Source organism: Gymnoscopelus microlampas, assembly GCF_963454915.1.
Source record: "Gymnoscopelus microlampas genome assembly, chromosome: 7".
NCBI lineage: Eukaryota > Metazoa > Chordata > Actinopteri > Myctophiformes > Myctophidae > Gymnoscopelus > Gymnoscopelus microlampas.
Window position 1 is genome coordinate 48,711,531 of NC_139944.1, and position 18,782 is coordinate 48,730,312.

Consider the following 18,782-nt stretch of genomic DNA (forward strand, 5'->3'; position numbering starts at 1 on the left):
TGTGGATGGATGGATTTTTTTCAATGCCTTTATGTGTATGTGTGTGTATGTGTGTGGGGGGGAGGATGACGGTGGTTTGGTATATCTGTTTACGTATTTATCTGTGAAGCACATTGAGTTCACCTTGAATTAATTAAATATACATAATTTCATAATATTCTTTCACCCCCAAAAAATCTCCAAACGGTATAACAACCGGCAGGACTTTTTTGACATTCGGGCAGTGGTGGAAAAAGTACTCAAATATGTTTTACTTAGATAAAAGTATCAATACTGCAATGTAGAACTACAAGTAAAAGTCAGGAATTCAAAATTTACTTGAGTAAAAGTACAAAAGTATTAGCATCAAAATGTACTGCCAAAAGTAAAAGTACTCATTGTGCAGAAAGTTTTCAAAAAAAGACTTTTGAAAATAGCAGATCTACAAGCTCACAATGTGTCACATGGCATTGTGAGCTGTCAAAAAATATGTTTTGCAAAATTCAGCCTCTCCTGGTGGCGCTGTAACAGGCCCATGTGAAGAATTGGGGCCAGAGGTTCTGCTCTGGCATCCAGGGAGTGTGTGTGCTCAGTTTCGCTGCAATCAAGCCAACGCTGCCGGAGATTAGCTGTCCACAGTCCAGATGGAACCACGGATGGATGGACAGACAGACAGGGTGCCAAACATAGTCTCGGCCTGGCGGAGACAATAAAAAAAAAAGGAAAAAAAGAAATCACCCTCTTCAACAGAAAGCATCCACATCAGCACCATTACAGCAGCAGTGATGCAGACATGCTGGGGATCCCCTCAATGCGTCAGAGAATTTCCATTCGGCAAGCCATAGACTCAGAGCCTACCAACCACCAACGTGTCTACCACGATTGATTGTTAATAACAAGGGGGGGGGGGGGGGGAATCGAACTACGACATTTACTATAATTATGATCGCTGATATGATATGATATGAGCTTCGAGCCTACATTATTAATCAACTGATTTTGATTCGAGTTTCCCTCAAATGTCTTGTTTTGAAATGTTAGGCTGACTGTTTACAAAGAACAGGGTGTAACTCCTCCAAACAGTCTCGAACACTGAATCTTGAAGAAACAAAGGGTAATAATGTCCTTCGTTCGCACCCTCGCCACCCACGCCTTCGGTTTGAAAGTCGCCTCTGTATGTAACCGGCAGAGGAAAGCTCTTTTTCGGTCAGATGGTGTGCTGCAGTCCGCCCCCGTAATTCTCTCACCCACACAAACAGCAAAAAGACAGTCAGCAGCAACCATCCAATAGCCTGGAGGAGGATTTGTGCCAACGGATTCAGACCGACGTGCGGCTGAAGGGCTGATGACTTCGCCGTTCTTTGTGGAGGAGAAGAAATCGTCGCCAACAAAGGTAAGGATCACTAAACAATATGACCAACAACAACACCTTGGTTGTTTAGTCCGGACGAGACGCGCCACAACTCGAATTAAAGGAGAGATGCTTAGCTTTTTTAAAGATCGTCTAAATAAGCAACTGAGCAATTAAGACACTACGTTTTATTTGGAATCGGTGATTGGATCGATAGCCCGAGTCAGAGTCACCCGAGAGCAGCGCCCGTCTCTTGTCTTTTCTGTTTGACCTGAAGGTAAAGCTGCTTTCTTTTTTTATAGTATAGAGGCTAAAGATAAACTTTTTATGGCAGACTTTACCAACTGAAGAAACAATGGACCTGGAAATTCGAGGTGTGAGGAGTGACTAAGTGGGAGGCGGTGTACTAGCCAAGTCTATTGGGAAATAAACCATGCAAAAGCACTTGCATGTTACTTATAACTTACTTAGCCTACTACTTACTTAGCCGACCAGAGAACAGTTTGAAAACTGGAGAAAACTGGAGCAGTGCTTCTCAAACCTTTTCATGCCAGGGACCCCCAAATTGATATATATTTGGCCGTGGACCCCCATCTGAAAATATTTTGTGCCAGGGACCCCCAGAAGCAAAGATTTGTGTTGAAATGTTCACTTTAAAATAAATATATTCAAAGATTTGCACAAATCTTCAAGATTTTTCAAAAATAGCAGATGAATAGCCAAAGTATAAAAGGTTAAAATGATTGTGATGCTATATTCACACATTTTGCTGGGGACCCCCTGGAACCCCCTCAAGGACCCCTGGGGGTCCCCGGACCCCACTTTGAGAACCAATGCACTATAGCAAAGCCATTTCTTTCTCTAGTAATGCAGTATGACCAATAATAGCCCTATAATGTTTAGTCTCTATTACAGCAGCATCATTAACATGCACATTTGACTGTTCTATCCTATACAGCCTATTCATTGAAGAGATATGCTTATTTTACTAAACATAACTTCATAATTTCTTTCCTTTCTCCTCCCTTATCTCTCCAGTAGTTGCCCATGTCTTTGCCGCGCACACTCGGGGAGCTGCAGCTCTACCGGGTCCTGCAGAAGGCCAACCTCTTGGCCTATTATGACACCTTCATCCAGCAGGGTGGCGATGACGTGCAGCAGCTCTGCGAGGCGGCCGAGGAGGAGTTCCTGGAGATCATGGCCCTGGTCGGCATGGCCACCAAGCCTCTGCACGTACGCAGGCTCCAGAAGGCTCTTCGTGACTGGGCATCCAACCCCGCAGTTTTCAGCCAGCCCGTCTCTAGCGTGCCGCCTCTCGCGGGCATACCTCTGTTTAAAGTGGAAGGGACAGGCGGTTTATCGGGCGGGCCCAGGAAGGCTCTGTGCAACGGCCAGCCCGGGTCGCCGTGCGAGAGGGAGGACAGAGCCTGTCTCACCCCGATGCACAGCGGGAGTCCCAGAAGCCCATGTTCCCAGGCTTCCCCACAGCCACCGGACACACACTACAGGGACAAACTTTCACCCATGGATCCCCATTGGCTCAGCGCTGAAACCGAGGGGAACTTCGCTCTGACCCCCGGCTCCGGAACAGAGGAGGAACAGCCGAGCCCACCCGTGCTCGGCTCGCGTCCCCAAGGCCCGTCCACGCCTCCCGCCTCTTCCGCCTCTCTCAACCCCGCGTCTCTCTCGGCCTGGCCCGGAGGACAGCTCGACGCGGAGACCGCACGGGCCGTGGGGGAAAGCGTGGAGAGGCTCCTGAGGACCCTGCCCAGGTCGGAGCCCGGGGAGGTGAAGACACTGCTGAGGATGAACAAGAAGCTGGCGAAGACGGTGGGTCACATCTACAAGATGGGACCCCAGGACGGCAACAAGGAGGAAGAGATCCGCAAGTACAGCCTCATTTATGGCCGCTTTGATTCGAAGCGGAGAGAGGGCAAACAACTCACACACCATGAGGTAAACACAAAACTACAATCTTAGGCAGAATTGAAGTTTTGGTGTGAACGCACCCTCAGACTGCAAAGAAGCATTTTAAAAAAGTGCATGTAAAAAAACAACCTCTATCTATCTATACATGTCCATCTTGTCTGTATCACCGAGTAATTGTATCGCTGCAGGAACATGAGGCGTGGGCAGATGCCACTGTTGCCCTTGGCTCAAGAGAGAGACCGCCGGTGAGGAAGAATAAATAATATAAATAAAGGCAGCAAAAATGAAATAATGTAGCCTACATCTGAGTCCACATTTTTCCATGTTTCTTTAATACTTAGTATTGTGCCCTTGCTCCACATCCAGTAAAAGTGAAGTTATTCTAAGTCAGAAAATGCTGTTAAGCTAGAGAAAAGCATTCTGGATGGATGTAGTTGTAGTATTCATTGTTTGGGCCAGGGAAAGTTCCTGCAGCAACACAGCGATACAGTATTGCTGGTGTTTTCTTTTGCGTGCATATGATAAAATAAAATAAAAATCTAGATAAGATTGAAAAGTATTGAAAATAAAGTATGAGTAATTCCTCTAATGATCTTTTTCCACCCCACACAGTTGATCATCAATGAAGCTGCTGCCCAGTTCTGTATGAGGGACAATGCTCTTTTGTTGAGACGTGTGGAACTGTTTTCTTTGGCTAGGCAGGTGGCAAGAAAATGCGCCTACACGTCCACACTAAAGCATGCAAGGTAAGGAAAAACTCCACAGAGTGGGGATTTTCCCACCTGTAACCAATGACCATTACGCCCACGCACCTTCTGGTGCTGCCAGTGCTCTTTGATCCAAGAAAATGATTGTGCATGGTTTTATGTACTTCTAAGCTTATTGAAAATAGAGTCCAATGGGATGTACGCACCCCCCCCCCCCTCCCCCCCAAAAAAACTATGTTTCTCAGCTCCCAGTAGAAATTGTACTTAGCAAAAAAGTTTTACAACTGTGGGTTGACCACTGTGACCACTGTGGGTTGGACCACTGTGGGTCTTCATCAGGTCTGACCCGATGAAGAGGAACCCGATGAACTTTTTTGCTGAATACTTTTTCTACTGGGAGCTGAGAAACAGTGTGCGAATTTCCCCTCCTTCTTCTAAGCTTATTCTCAGCTCCTGTATAGTAAAACAGGAATGCAGTGCCTGTGTTGTATTTCAATTTAGACATTTAGCAGATGTAGGGTGTATGGATGTAGTTAGTACAGAGACAGAAGCATATAATAACACCATTTGATATGAAAAGGCCAGGGTTATAGATTAATTGCCAATCATCATTCAATATTATGTTACTTCATAGTGGGGGGAAGAAAAACCTTATTTGAATTAAACGCAGTCTATTTTTGAATATATACAAAGAACTCTTAGGGCGGATTCACACTGCGGCCTTGAACCAGCCTTGAGGCTGGTTGGAAGGAATACCTGGGAAGGAATTGGTAAAGCTAGCATCTATTATAAGTGTACTTTGTGAGAAGTTTTAGATTTTTGGAATGGTATTAGGTAAGGGTATTTTTAAAAAACATTGCAAACAAGTTAGGCTCGCCCCTCAAGGGTGGTTCCAAGGCCGCAGTGTGAATCCGCCCTTAGATTGGTTTGATATTGAGATGAAATGTCTGCAATACGATTGTGAACAGAATGCTGTACACAACACATCATTAGTACATCATTAGCTCCACCACAACACCATAGGATTAAATTGAAAAACGTAAATCACAGCCATTTCCAGCACATCTGGATATAGTTGATAGAATATTTGAATTTACACATACATGTCACACCATTTTCATCAATCTACAATGGTTGAATCTGGTTGTTTATGGTGGTTATTCTTGCTTTCAATTTGTGAAATTCATGCTTTTTTACTACATATTGCATGAGCACATTGGAATTGATTATTGTTTACTACAGGACAAGCACAGATGACAACTTGACATCCCAAAAGAGGATGAAACACGAGGTGAGTTGCAGTATTGTACTGTACTTGTACTGTATGTACGTCTACATGCTCAGACATGTGCCGGGCACAACGTCAAACAATAGACAATCAGTCTATGATTGCTGCTCCCCTGTCAACTACTTGTGTTTCGACCACAATAGGTCTTCTTAGGAAAAAACTATGAGGAAGAGCTATTGTGGTAAAAAAAAAAAGAAGAAAAACACATAAGGGACCAGCAATCCAGAGTATCTCACTAAAACAACTACTACCAGCCACAGCAGGTCTGATTCATCTTGTGTATACGCAATGAAGAGGACTGGGATACACACTGTGGTTGTAGGAGGATCACAGCGACTATCACTTATCCTCACGGCATGTTTAGACCAGTAATACTGTGAGAATGTTTTTTTATGCCTTTATTTAGAGAGGGATAGGGAAAGTAGGCTGACAGGAAATGGGGAGAGAGATGGGGGTGACACGCAGGAAAGGTCAGGCTGGCATTGCATCCTAGGGTGCCTGGACCGTCACGCTACGGCCCAGGCCACTGTGAGAACGTTTATTGGTACATCATGTCCAGTCTACTGATCAGCTATTCTTTACCGTAGGTCATTGTACCAGAGGGTGTTTCCTCACTCCTTGGCGCAGAGGGATCAGAGTGTTTGACACAAAGGGCAGACGATGACAGCCTATCTACAGAGAGCCTGGATAGTTTGTCACAAGGTACGTTTCAAGATCTGCTGTAAAATGATCATTTAGAGACGTTATTATTATGTATTCCGTGAGTTCTGGTCCGTGAGTTCTGATCCGTGATTTGATTCTGAACTGAAACACCTGCTATAGCATATCATATTTTCATCTCCAGACATTCTTCGTTTTTTAAATTATTATATAAATGTCAGTTTCTTCACTGGGAGAACCGTTGACTATCTTCTATCTTCACTTAAGTCAAAGTGTTCTGTCACAGAGGTCAGTGGTATAAAGATAGCGTTTTACACCCAATTCTGTCTGCTCTAACAGACGTAAGTTCACAGTGCAACCAATCTGCATCCCCCCGCCCCCCCACCGACACCGCCAACCCTGCCAACTGGAGTCGCCAGCTCATACAGCAAACGCTCATGGACGAAGGGCTTCGATTGGCTAGGATGGTGTCACATGATCGGGCTGGCAAGATCAGCCTAGGGCCTGAGGGGCCTCATTCAACAGGTGATATTTCAAGTCATTCTTTTAGCTATACAGTGACGTCGCGCCCTAGTACGTGCGAATAGGGGAAGGGAAGTCAACCGACGTCACATGTACGTGTTGGAGGCGCAAACAAAGGTGCTTCTTGCATGGATTTGGCACCTTTTCATGGCTCGGGGGGAATGAAAGATTTGTACTTGGACATCCCGTCTTCATTTTTCATAAGATCGTGGTTACAAAACCCTAGTTTTGCGCAAGGACAGAAAACGATTTATGAAAGATATATACAATCTGTCTCACCACCAACGCAATGCTTGCTGATACCTGTGTTGTTTGCACTTCGAAGTCAATGGCGGATTTGGTCAAACCCCCTCAACAATTTACTGTACATACTATATACGGTATTATACAGTACACACGTACACACACACATATACTGTACAACAGAGACCTCTTTATTCCTGCGCAGAAAGAAGGAATTGATGTAGGGTTGTGTTTTTGAAAAAGGCAGACAGCAATTCCCCAACCTCTCTCACAATGAACACTTCATGGATCTGGAGTTTGAACTCTAGTGAGTCACAATCTCTCTGAGGTGACGCCTCCCACCATACGCAGCTGAACTTCACTATGCTGCAAATTAGAGAGGATAGAAGTTGGATAAGGGAACAGGAGGATAGAGAGAGAGAGAGAGAGAGAGAGAGAAAGAAAGAGAGAGAGAGAGAGAGCATTGTACCAGAAATTCCTGTTATGTGCCAGAGTCTTTTAGATAAAACTTTTCTAATCTTCTCATGTACATCTTTGTTAATCCCTGTAACCACTTTAGCCCTGGCCGTCCCAATTTTGGGCATGTCATCATAGGCAAAGAAACAAACAAAATAATCCAATTGTTTTCAAAAACTTCGCAGATCTATCTGTCTTTGAAACAGGGCTTTAAGTGGCAGAAAAGCCAATTGATACGGATGACTTAGCACTGCAGGTCTGAGGAGCTATGGTAGCAGCAGAGAAAAGAGAAAAAAAAAGAAAGAGGGAAGCCAGCAAAGACACAAGGGGGTTGGGGGGAGACAGGAAGTACTGCGTGGGCGGTTGAAACGGATCCCCCCCCACCACCACCACCACCACCGCAGCCACCGACTGACGTCAGAGTGTGTTAGGTGCGTGGGCGGCGGGGCGGGCTGGGATGGGTAGGGCGTGCGTGGGGGCGAGGTGGTGGGCGGTAATTGGAGGGGCGTTGCATTGACTCACCAAGCGACAGTGTGCAAAAATAAAAACGCGTGGGCAGGGAAGTGGCACACACACACAGGCAGGCCCTTTTTTTATATACATCTCTCTCCTTGTTACTTTAGAAGGAGTGTGGAAATAACCAACACCACCAACAACAAAAAAAAGAGAAAAGTGAAATGCGTTTCACATCTTGACGTCGTCGGCCTCACCTCACTCACGTTCGTGTGGTTTTCTCTCTCACTCATTCTTTCAAGTTCACTTTGAATGTCTCGCTCATTGTATGCAGTTTTATTTTGCATCCTCACCTGTTTAAAACATTATAATAGAAATACTGTATATGCCTATAGGCCTAACTGTTCTTTAATTGTCTCATAGATCAAAGATAAGAGCAATGAAACAATATATCAAAAATATATCTGAAATAAATAAATCTCCAATTCTGTTTTTAACTGTGTAGGTTTTGTTGTGTAAGTAAATGAAGTGGAAGCCAGTCTTAACTATAAATTTGGACACTTTTAATAAATGACCCGTTGCTCGTGATTTGTTGACATATTCTGTGAGCATTAAAGCCAGAGTGCAGGGATACTGTCTTTTCCATTGGTAGTGTTGTAAAAATAGCTTTTCAAAATTAATTTGCGAGAAGGATTTTTATTTCAACCATTACGTTGATAACAGCTTGAAAGACCTAATCCTTAATCCAGATTTAAGCAAAAGGACAACCTTGTCATAGAAAAACAAAATTATGAGATTGGGAATAGTATGACTTTTAAGGCAGTATCAGTTCACATACTGACAAGAACCTTTTTAATGTACATGATCTTAAGTTGTTAGTGGCCTTATATTACAGATCCATTGCCGTATGTGTTCAGTTGACACATATTTATCCTTTCATCCACAGATTATGAAAGTAAGATGATGGAGAGGAAGAGCTCAGTGCCAGCTTGTAGGACTAGCAGCCCTGGCATCACCAAAGATGAGTCCAACTACAGGGGCAAGTGAAAATGTTTCACATTGTGTGCCACATACTACTATATGATCTGCGAGGTGTTCACCGTACTTGCATAACTGACTATATAAACATCTGATGGGGAAGAAGGACATTATTATGTCTGAATCAGTGTCATAAATATCTGAATTTGTTTGTTTGCGGACCAGCCCTTCAATGCAATTGTGTATTAGATAGATCTGTGATGTTCAAACTATGGTACTCCACTTCTGGTACCACACAAAACCCAATTCCTTATACTATATGGGCCTACAGCTTTGGGGACATGGGTAATCGGGATAACATTTATTTCAGTCATGTGGGTTTTACAGAACAACTTTGACATGAAAAACACTGAGGAGATAAAAAACAAACACCGGTTGACATATGTTACACTGGAATAATCGATTTAATCTGAACAATGGTGTATGTGTTCCAAACAGTTATTGAGGCTCTCTCTGGCCAGCAGGGGGAGCCATAAGAGTTCCCACAACAACTTTTGAAATTTCCTTGTTTCCACAGTTCCATTCATTCCAGATTAACATCATTCTGTTGCATACATGTGAATGTTTAAGTATGCATTTCTCAACACTTTCTGTCAACGTATAATAATCCTTTCACTGTAGCCCCACCACCAGAGAAATGGATGCCGTTTATCTTACCTTCGGTGCTATTGTTTTTGATAGAGGGTATTCATAAGTAAATCCACATTGTGTAGATAGGAAAACCAGGGGTGTTTCCCCCGATGCAAAACATTCTAGAGAAAACACATGCTTGTATGTTGATGTAAATGTCATTGCTCAATAGATTCACACAAATCAGATTGAATTTGCAGCTGTCTGTCCACACCACTGGGGCAAAGCTAAATTTAGAATGGCAGGTGTTTTTCCTTTTATTTAAATATCTGTTTGTGACTGTGTACTGATTAAACGTTGCTGTATGCTTGTAGGCTATCTGGGGGGGGGGGGGGGGGATCAAAAATGTTGCTTCATTGTGCCATAATACAACCTCTGAGGAAAACCTGTTATTTCCAAATTGAAACTGAATTGAATTTAGTATTTAGCATTTTGACTATATCAGTGATTGTTGTAGGGTCTTGAAATCCTATTTTTAGATCGGCAAGTACTCCATATCCATGTATAATTAACACAAAATGAATACAACATGTCTCTGGATCTGGTATCTGGAAATACTTGATGTGAACGTGAAACTGGGTCCAAATTTCAAAAGCAGTGATTTTGTCCTCAAAGGCTTGATGTTGAATTATTTGTTGAATCTTTTGTTGCCACTCATTCTGTAACTTCAAGGCTAGACAAGCACAAATAATTGAACAGCATCACATTCTTAAAGTTAAAAGAATGTTAACGCACAGTGGTCTATTTTTTATACAATTGGACTTCCAATACATTCATTGCAAAGCAGTTCATCCTTTGTCACATATACGGTATATGAAACAGTTTTGTATAATCTTCTGACCAAATTATTGCAGTATGGTAGGCTCTATATGTTGGTTACACAGCGACATTTTATGAAGCTCTTCATGTACACGTATGATATGAGGTAGCTTACAGTAGTACACCGGGTTTTTCTGTCTCTTGAGCATTAGACATCCTCTTCAGTTTGTTATGTTGTAAAACAGATTATTTATTTTATTAAATCTCAATAAATGTTATTTTATTGTTTAAATCCTTATTGTACTTTATTTCTTTTTACAAAAAGGGGGGATTTTGGGGGGATTTGAGACTTGATGTTTATGCGTGATCATTAGCAATAATGTTGTGCCATTCTAGTGTTGCCATCATCAAGAGTACAACAAATTAGGCTTAGTTCAGACACTAGGCAAATCTGATTTGTTCCTCAAATCCGATCTTTAGGACTGACTGTCCTCTCTGTTGTTAAATCCGATCTTTAGGACTGACTGTCCACTCTGTTGTTAAATCCGATCTTTAGGACTGACTGTCCACACTGTTGTTAAATCCGATCTTTAGGACTGACTGTCCACACTGTTATTACATCCGATCTTTAGGACTGACTGTCCTCTCTGTTGTTAAATCCGATCTTTAGGACTGACTGTCCACTCTGTTGTTAAATCCGATCTTTAGGACTGACTGTCCACACTGTTGTTAAATCCGATCTTTAGGACTGACTGTCCACTCTGCTGTTAAATCCGATCTTTAGGACTGACTGTCCACACTGTTATTACATCCGATCTTTAGGACTGACTGTCCACACTGTGGTAATGACGTAACAACATAGGCATAAGTAATGCTTACTCTGTCGTATACGATGGTGTCGTATGTGAGTGTGTAGAACAGCTATTTTCAGCAGTCGATACCAACCGTCATAAAATGAAATATAAATCAGGCATCAGTATCTGAGTGTCGTCTGCCTCAGTGTCAAACAGAGTCCTGTTTACATTACATTACATTACAGTCATTTAGCAGACGCTTTTATCCAAAGCGACTTACAATAAGTGCATTCAACATAGGTAGGGAACGAAACTACTAATCACCAGAAGTCTTAAGTGCATTTCCTGCAAAAACAAGCAACCAAGAGTATACCTAGCGCTAAGGTAAAAGTGCAATATATCAGCTACCTACTTTCTTAAATAGATGAGACAAAATAGCAAAATCAAATGAGCACGAGCTAAAACAAATAAGTGTATCGACTAAACAGGATCCAGTAAAAGAATACAACAATAAAACAAGAGTTTGTACAACGTTTGATTGTTTGACACTGAGGAAGACGAAACTCAAAACGTCAGTCACCCCTGAAAAACAATAAAAGACGTGCAAGACCAGTCGAGTGCTCCAGTAGATTTTATTTGGATATTCTCTCCTGAAGTGCCCAGGTATTATTATTTTCTCTGATGCACCGACGAGCCCTTCTTTCTACCCTCTACTGGCTGAAGCGCGCTGGACTTCTCTTAAACTACATCTCTATAGAAATCAGATTTGAATCGCATTTAAATGTGGTAAAAATGTGATACGCAAAAAAGGGTTCCATGTGTTGTCGTTTTTTTTTTGCTGTTGTGTACAGACTTGATCAAACCAATCTGATTCCAATCTGGATATGGGCCAAAAGAATCTGTTTTGGGGCTGCCCGTCTGAACATAGCCTTAATAGAAGTGCAGCGGGTTCCAAGTAGTCATCTGTGTCGGCCATGTCCTCCCACGCAGAGAAACAACACCGCCTCCACAGTCATCTTGTTTGGTGCTTCCACATACAGAGCGTCAGTCGAGCACAGACGATGCTCGGATGACTCACCTGGAGTTGTGACGTGTTCAGGGCCACGCACAGTGCTGTTCCTCATGTACAGTACATAACTCCCTCCCTTTAAAAAAAAGAAAGAAAAGAAAGTGCCAAAGAATGCAGAGGCTATATTTAGCCAGCAAGCTGAACCGACTTTAAAGCATGCTGTTGATGAATGCTTCTGTGACGGTATATACAGTACATATAGTAAGAGTGGGAAGAAGTGGGTATCATGACATGCACCCCTCGGAAATGTACTTCTAATCTTGTGTTTCTTGATGGGAAAAAATGTGTACAAAATGATGAGCTATGTTAAAAAGTTGTCAAAATGTCCCATGTACCATTTATATGCAAATTGGTGTCGCCATTATCGTAGTCAGCCAATATTGCACATTCTGAACAAATGGTGTCTAGACCTACCGGTAGGTTTTGTTTTGAGGGTCAAGGATCACCATGAAACTATTCTTATGGCATGCTGGTGTGATGCCATTAGAATATAATCAATTTTTTACCAATTATTATTATACCAACTTTTTTAGACATCTGCAAAATATTTGCTCACCAATAGCTTTCTTCACCAATGTGTTCATAAAGGTGTCTTCTAACACCTCTCAATTACTTCCAAACCAACTCCTCTGAGAAACTTTGTGGGAGCCAATCAAAGTTGAGAATGACATGCAACCCGCGTTGCCCAGCGCTGGCGACGCTTCTGCTCGGGGAAACTATGGGACCCAATCAAAGTTGAGAAGACCTGGTGTGAAAAAACGGGAACCTTATAAATTGGCCAATATGAGCTTATGGCACGTCTAACTAGGGGTTTGTGGGGGTGCTGAATCCATTCCATACCATCACCTACTTCATCATTGGTGTGTGGAACAAGAAAAATTAATCAGTAGTACATGCACTTGGTAAGGGGATGGCTGCACCATGGTAATAGATGCATTTCTGTTGTTTCTGTTGTTCTGATGTTTATCATCACAAACATCGACATAGACATAGAATACTCAAACTTCTGCCTCCTTGCTTCCTCCGCCATCTGTCCTCCAGCATGGCGGCGTTACAGTGAAATTGGTGACCTGATGAAATATGTGACAATCGTGTAGACACTACATAACGTCAGTGTCCGAGCGCAAATCTTTGCGGTTTGTTTATTATCAGAGTTCAACCTAGCGGTATTTAGGCCACGTATTTAAAGACCACAACATGTAACTAAGTTATGTGAAGTCCACAAGGTGGTCAAGATGGTGATTTCACTGTAACACCGCCATGCTGGAGGACAGATGATGGAGGAAGAGAGGAGGCAGAAATTTGAGTACTGGAATTTGGCTTAGGAACCCTAAGAATCTACCACTCAACAAAAATGAACACGTGAAAATTATGGCCCCCACAATTTGATGGATAGGCCTCCTGAAACGTATGCATGGCCCGGGAGTTATTGTTACTAAAACCTAATGATTGGAATGGATTCAGCCCCCCCCACAAACCCCTAGTTAGACGTCCCACAAGATCATATTGGCCAATTTATATTTTTCCAGTTTTTCACACACGCAGCACTCATTTGCACACCAGCATGACACATGGTATGTGATCACTTTAAGAATAGAGAGTTGCATTGTGATCCTTGACCCTCAAAACATAGGTCTATAGACACCTTATTTGCTCAGAATGTGCAATATTGGCTGACTTATTGTGAAAATATATGTTTCGATAATGGCGACACTAATTTGCATGTACATGGTATAAGGGGACATTTTGACAACTTTTTAACATAGCACATCATTTTGTACACATTTTTTCCATTCTAGAAACACTGATTAGAAGTATATTTCCGGGAGATGCAAATATACCCCCTTCTTCCCACTAGACTTACTAGAGCATTGGTTCTCAAAGTGGGGTCCGGGGACCCCCAGGGGTCCTTGAGGGGGTTCCAGGGGGTCCCCAGCTAAATGATGGACAGGGACCAAATGGATCCTTATGGGTCTGTAACTCTGAGAGTTACGGAACCAAATGGACCCTAACGGGTCCATTTGGTTCCATTTGTACACTCTCAGAGTTAAATTAACATTGATTTTACAATATGAATTGGGGTCCCAGAGACATACATGCCATTAAATGGGGGTCCGTAGCCTAATGCATGTCAAACTGGGGGTCCTTGAAATAAAAATGGTTGAAATCACTGCTAGAGAGGCGTAAAAATCTTCTATTATGGGGGTCCCTGGCTTATCTCTTCAAATGGGGGTCCGCGGTCTAATAAGTGTCTATTTGGGGGTCCTTGGCACGAAAAAGTTTGAGAACCACTGTACTAGAGTGCACTTTGTTTTTCTTTTCGCTAATGTTGCCTCATTTTTATTGGGATTTTCAAACTCACTAACAGAAGTTTCTGTGTTTTCCGCTATTTGTATGACCAGTAGCATTTGAATTATTGTTATGTTTAACACAGGCAGCGAGGTATGGAGAGGTACAGGTGCAAGACGAGGCCAATCTTTAGGTGATGTGTGTGTGGAGGTGTCGCACAAAATCTCCCCTGGTGGTGGTGTGTCCGGGAAAGACAGCCTGACAGAATTCACACATGTGGGACTGTAGCGTCAGCTCAGACATCAGCTCCGTGCCCGGGGGGCCGAGGAAATCACCGTCCAGCAAGGCTCTACACGCCTGGGGCTGTAGGGGAGAGGCGGGAGGATGGAAAGCACAGTTTAGCACTAGCAGTGATACGCTAGACCAGTGGTTCTCAACCTTTTCAGGCCGCAACCCCCCCCCCCCCCCCCCCCCAAAATAATCATAATTGAACAGGGGACCCCCCAAAGTAATCATATTTGAGCTGGGGACCCACTGGGGAGTGGGAACCCCCCAAAGTAACCATATTTGAACTGGGGACCCCCAAAGTAATCATATTTGAACTGGGGAACTGTGGAATTGTAGAAGTTGAGACATTACATTTAGTTTGACTCGGTTCCATAGATAAATATTGTGATTTACCTGGCGTTGCGAGGCATCGTGAGCTTGTAGATCGGCTATTTTCAAAATGTTTGCCTCTTTCTTATACATGTATTTGTCAATATGGCCAATGTTTGACCAGTTTTTACATTATAGTTTGTTGACTACTTTTGATACAGTAATGGTCTTTTTTCTTTCTTTTTGAAGTATTAAAAAGGTCTTAAAAGTCCTTAAATTGTCTCCCGCCCACAAGTTGAGAATCGCTGGCCTAAACCCAGACATGCAAAGATTGATGCAGCCTTTAGTGGACATAAAGACAAATTTAAAAAATGGAGACACGTACCCTAAAGGCTTGTAGTGTTGTGTCTCTGGCAGAATGATCCGCTTGCCTTGGATGTTGTGAGGCTGAAGAAGTTGATGCTGATGCATTAAGTCCAGCCTGGAAGAGAGGCTGGCTGTGTTTCACCTTTACGTCCTGTTTGGGATTGACCTGCACACCTAGACCTAGTTTGTTCATATCTTCAGTCAGCAGATCATAAAACGTGCCTCTGCCGCTGTCATTGGTGTCATGATGTCTCCCTGTTGGGTTGTACGCTGTGGCCGGTGGGGGCTCAGGTCCTTCATGGATACATGAGGGCAGTGGTGGAAAAAATGATTCAAATGTTTTACTTAAAAATAAACGCAAAAGTATCAATACTGCAATGTAGAAATACACTGTTACAAGTAAAGTTCCGGGAATTCAAATTTTACTTGAGTAAAAGTACAAAAGTATTGATATCAAAGTGTACATAAAGTACCAAAAGTAGAAAGAACTAATTGTGCAGAATGTCCCATTTCACAGGTTTTCAAATGTGTAAATTGTATGAATATCTTTTCAAAATAGCAGATCTACAAGCTCACAATGCGTCGCATGGCGACATTGTGAGCTTTCGGCATTGTGAGCTTTTGGCTATTCTCAAAATGGCCAAAATGTATAGGGTTGAAGTGGTTAATGTATGTTTTTTGTAATAATAATCAAAATCTACAAAAGTAACTAGTAACTTGTTTTCAAATAATTGTAGTGGAGTAAAAATACAATATTTCATATTTGCCTCTGAGATGTAGTGGAGTAGAAGTAAAAGTACTGAAAACTGGAAATACTCCAGTAAAGTAAGTGTACTTAAATACAGTACTTGAGTAAATGTACTTAGTTACTTTACACCAGTGCATAAGGGGCTCTGTTGGGTACACTGGGCAAGGATGGAGGCCATCTCTCTGCTAGGATAAAAGGCCACTAGAGATAGAAAATGCATTATGTTGAACAGACAGTGTCATCATTATTTATTTTATTTATAGGTTTATTTGGACGGGACTGTGCATAATGAAGAACATTAATGCTAAATGTATGCAAAATGGAGCAAGAAGGCTACGTTCCACCCATAGTCCCCATACAGAAAACAAGCAACGTTACAAAAGGTCACAAAAAGAGTACAAAGGGGTACAGAACAGAAACTATTAACAGTCAAAATGGCCTAGTTTTAACCTAAAATACAAGGACACCCAAGAACACTAGAGAAACCTACATTTTAGCCTATTTAAACATGTTCACATGTTTGATTGTCCATGATCTCTTTTTTTTTAGTTGGACCTTAACCCTTTAAGACCAGGAAAGCATCTGTCACTTTAGATTTTAACCACTTGAACCATTATCTTTTACTTTGGCTATTCAAAAATAGCAGATCTACATTAAGCTCATAGTGCAGCGAGTGCCGCGCTATAAACTTGTAGATCTGCTATTTTTCGGGGATTTTATATATTTTTTCAAACAAACATTTTCAACTCAAATCTTTGCTTCTGGGGATTCTACAAATGTCTTCTAAATCCTAACAGTTTTTTGAAAAAAAAAAATGTTGCTATAATATCAGTGGTTCTCAAACTTTTCCATGTCAAGGGCCAACCAAAATGATATGTATTTGTCCTTGAACCCCCCCCCCCATCTCAAAATATTTTGTTCCAGGGACCCCCAGATTCAAAGATTTGAGTTAAAAATGTATACATTCAAAGATTTGCACACATTTACACGATTAATTTAAAAAAATAGATATACAAGCAGATATACAATAGATATACAAGCTCATAGCGCGGCGGCTCTCGGTGCTGCGCTATGAGCTTGTAGATCTGCTATTTTTGAATAGCCAAAGTATAAAATAATGGTTAAAGTGGTTACACAGATGCGTTCCTGGTATTAATGAGTTAAAAGATATTTTTTGAAAAAAAAAAAAAAAAAAAAAAAAGGTTTTGTTTTCTTCAGTTTACAGCAGGGGTCTTCAACAGGGGGTCCAGGACCCCTAGGGGGTCCTCAGTTACTACAGGGGGTCCGCCAAATCTTTATGTGATATGATTTTTCTTTTTACCATAACCACTCGAAACCTAGCATCCCTTTTCTGAGGAGAACTTTAGCCAAAAATAGCAGATCTACAAGCTCACAACACAGAGGTATAGGTGTAGAGGGAAAAAAGAGCAGAGCAAGTAAACAAAAAAAAGTATAATTTACTTGAGCACCTGCCCCTCAAAATGTCTGTGCACGCCACTGATTGTTCCAAATAGCGCTTCCTTGAACTGAAGGTTGTGCGTCTGAACTTGCACCTCACCTCACTGGCCAATGTTTATTGACAGTCTGAGGGTGTGGTTCATACCTGGACCAGGCTGTTGCTGTAGAGTATTTGTGAGCTGACGCAACAGAGCAGCCTGCTTCAGGCATACTGATCTCAGCCGTAGAAATTCCTGAAACAGTACCGTGTAAGCTTCTTCCATGTCGAAAGCTTCAGGATCTGAAAAGTGTCACAAATATCATTACACATTATATGTAACCAAGCTGTTATAGTGAGGGAATATGTGCTAAACTACGTAACAGTGGTGGTAAAAGTACTCAAATTTTGTGCTTAAATAAAAGTATCAATACTGCAATGTAGAAATACTCTGTTACAAGTAAAAGTCCAGAATTCTAAATGTACTTGAGTGAAAGTACAAAAGTGTTAGCATCAAAATATACTTAAAGTAGGCTACCGAAAGTAAAATTACTCATTATGCAGAAGGTCCCATTTCACAAGTTTACAAATGTATAAAATGTATACAAATTACAAAATATCAGATCTACAAGCTAGCTCACACCGCGTCGCAAGAAGGTTTTGTAATAATAATCAAAATCTACAAAGTAACTAAAGTTTTCAAATAATTATAGTGTAGTAAAAGTACAATATTTGCCTTTGAGATGTAGTGGAGTAGAAGTAAAATGATTAAGAATTGGAAATACTCCAGTGAAGCAAAAATATCTCAAAATTGTACTTAAGAGTAAATGTACTTAGTTACTTCCCACCACTGCTATGCAAAAACGATATACATATACATTAAGAAGTAGCAAGTACAATGTTTTTCTCCATAAACTACATATAATACAACTTCTATTACTATGATGCCTTACCCAAGTGACTTGGTATGATAACACAGCCAGAACAGTTCAGTTGCTCCCCATTTGGTAAATGAAAAAACAATGAGCCTTTGAACCACATTAGTCTACATAGTCATGCACACGATGAGTACCTACATTGTAATGGCTGTTTAAGCCTCAGGACAAAAATAAGGAAGTACTGTAACATGGAACCAAACAGGGAAGCGAAAGTCTTTTAAAGGGAACGTAAATAATGCTGAGCTGTTGTCACACAATCTGTGACATGAGAGTCTACAAGGAACAACTTACAGAGTATTAACTGCTTTCATAATCTATAAAATGATTAGCTACACCCTATAAAGTTCATTTGAAGCAGGACCCCCTGTCATTAAAGACGAGCTACAGTATAGGGACAGAAGCGACCTAGAAAGGCCAAAGGCAGGTAGTTAGCTACTGTATCTGTACTAAAGTACAACCAAGGTCATTTTAACCTTTATTCTTGACATTTCAGACATGCAGTATCTTTAAGCCCCCTCTTGCTTGTTTGCT

At 41.7% G+C, this 18,782-nt stretch overlaps 2 protein-coding genes across 9 annotated transcripts; one reads left to right on the forward strand and one right to left on the reverse strand.

The window, feature by feature from the left end:
• The first annotated feature begins 1,041 nt into the window (after positions 1–1,041).
• nab2 (NGFI-A binding protein 2 (EGR1 binding protein 2)) lies at positions 1,042–11,328 on the forward strand. 7 transcript variants are annotated; one of them, XM_084062817.1, is made up of 8 exons: positions 1,046–1,372; positions 2,372–3,286; positions 3,448–3,504; positions 3,872–4,005; positions 5,209–5,261; positions 5,855–5,956; positions 6,254–6,439; positions 8,535–11,328. In XM_084062817.1, the coding sequence occupies exons 1-8, from the start codon at positions 1,325–1,327 to the stop codon at positions 8,633–8,635; spliced, it is 1,596 nt and encodes a 531-aa protein (XP_083918943.1). In that variant the 5' UTR covers positions 1,046–1,324; the 3' UTR covers positions 8,636–11,328. The 7 variants fall into 7 exon arrangements, with proteins under 7 accessions (XP_083918948.1, XP_083918947.1, XP_083918943.1 ...); XM_084062816.1 differs by having other exon boundaries at positions 1,047–1,372; positions 5,209–5,257; positions 5,842–5,956; XM_084062818.1 differs by having other exon boundaries at positions 1,050–1,372; positions 2,369–3,286; positions 5,209–5,257; positions 5,842–5,956.
• Positions 11,329–13,924: 2,596 nt separating this feature from the next.
• On the reverse strand, positions 13,925–18,383 carry LOC311049293 (uncharacterized protein). 2 transcript variants are annotated; one of them, XM_084062832.1, is made up of 4 exons: positions 18,267–18,383; positions 17,482–17,616; positions 15,150–15,424; positions 13,925–14,530 (listed from the first exon to the last, which is right to left on the reverse strand). In XM_084062832.1, the coding sequence occupies exons 1-4, from the start codon at positions 18,352–18,354 to the stop codon at positions 14,357–14,359; spliced, it is 672 nt and encodes a 223-aa protein (XP_083918958.1). In that variant the 5' UTR covers positions 18,355–18,383; the 3' UTR covers positions 13,925–14,356. The 2 variants fall into 2 exon arrangements, with proteins under 2 accessions (XP_083918958.1, XP_083918959.1); XM_084062833.1 differs by having other exon boundaries at positions 17,482–17,607; positions 18,267–18,303.
• Positions 18,384–18,782: the final 399 nt, after the last annotated feature.

What these genes read in the sequence shown, in the direction of transcription:
- nab2 (XM_084062816.1), top strand. Translation starts at nt 1,325, where the DNA reads ATGACTTCGCCGTTCTTTGTGGAGGAGAAGAAATCGTCGCCAACAAAG. An exon ending in AACAACTCACACACCATGAG is followed by an intron (nt 3,287 to 3,447) that starts GTAAACACAAAA and finishes GTATCGCTGCAG; the next exon opens with GAACATGAGGCGTGGGCAGA. An exon ending in TGAGGGGCCTCATTCAACAG is followed by an intron (nt 6,440 to 8,534) that starts GTGATATTTCAA and finishes TTTCATCCACAG; the next exon opens with ATTATGAAAGTAAGATGATG.
- LOC311049293 (XM_084062832.1), bottom strand. Translation starts at nt 18,354, where the DNA reads ATGTGGTTCAAAGGCTCATTGTTTTTTCATTTACCAAATGGGGAGCAA. An exon ending in TATCATACCAAGTCACTTGG is followed by an intron (nt 17,617 to 18,266) that starts GTAAGGCATCAT and finishes GACACTTTTCAG; the next exon opens with ATCCTGAAGCTTTCGACATG. An exon ending in ACAGCAACAGCCTGGTCCAG is followed by an intron (nt 15,425 to 17,481) that starts GTATGAACCACA and finishes GTATCCATGAAG; the next exon opens with GACCTGAGCCCCCACCGGCC.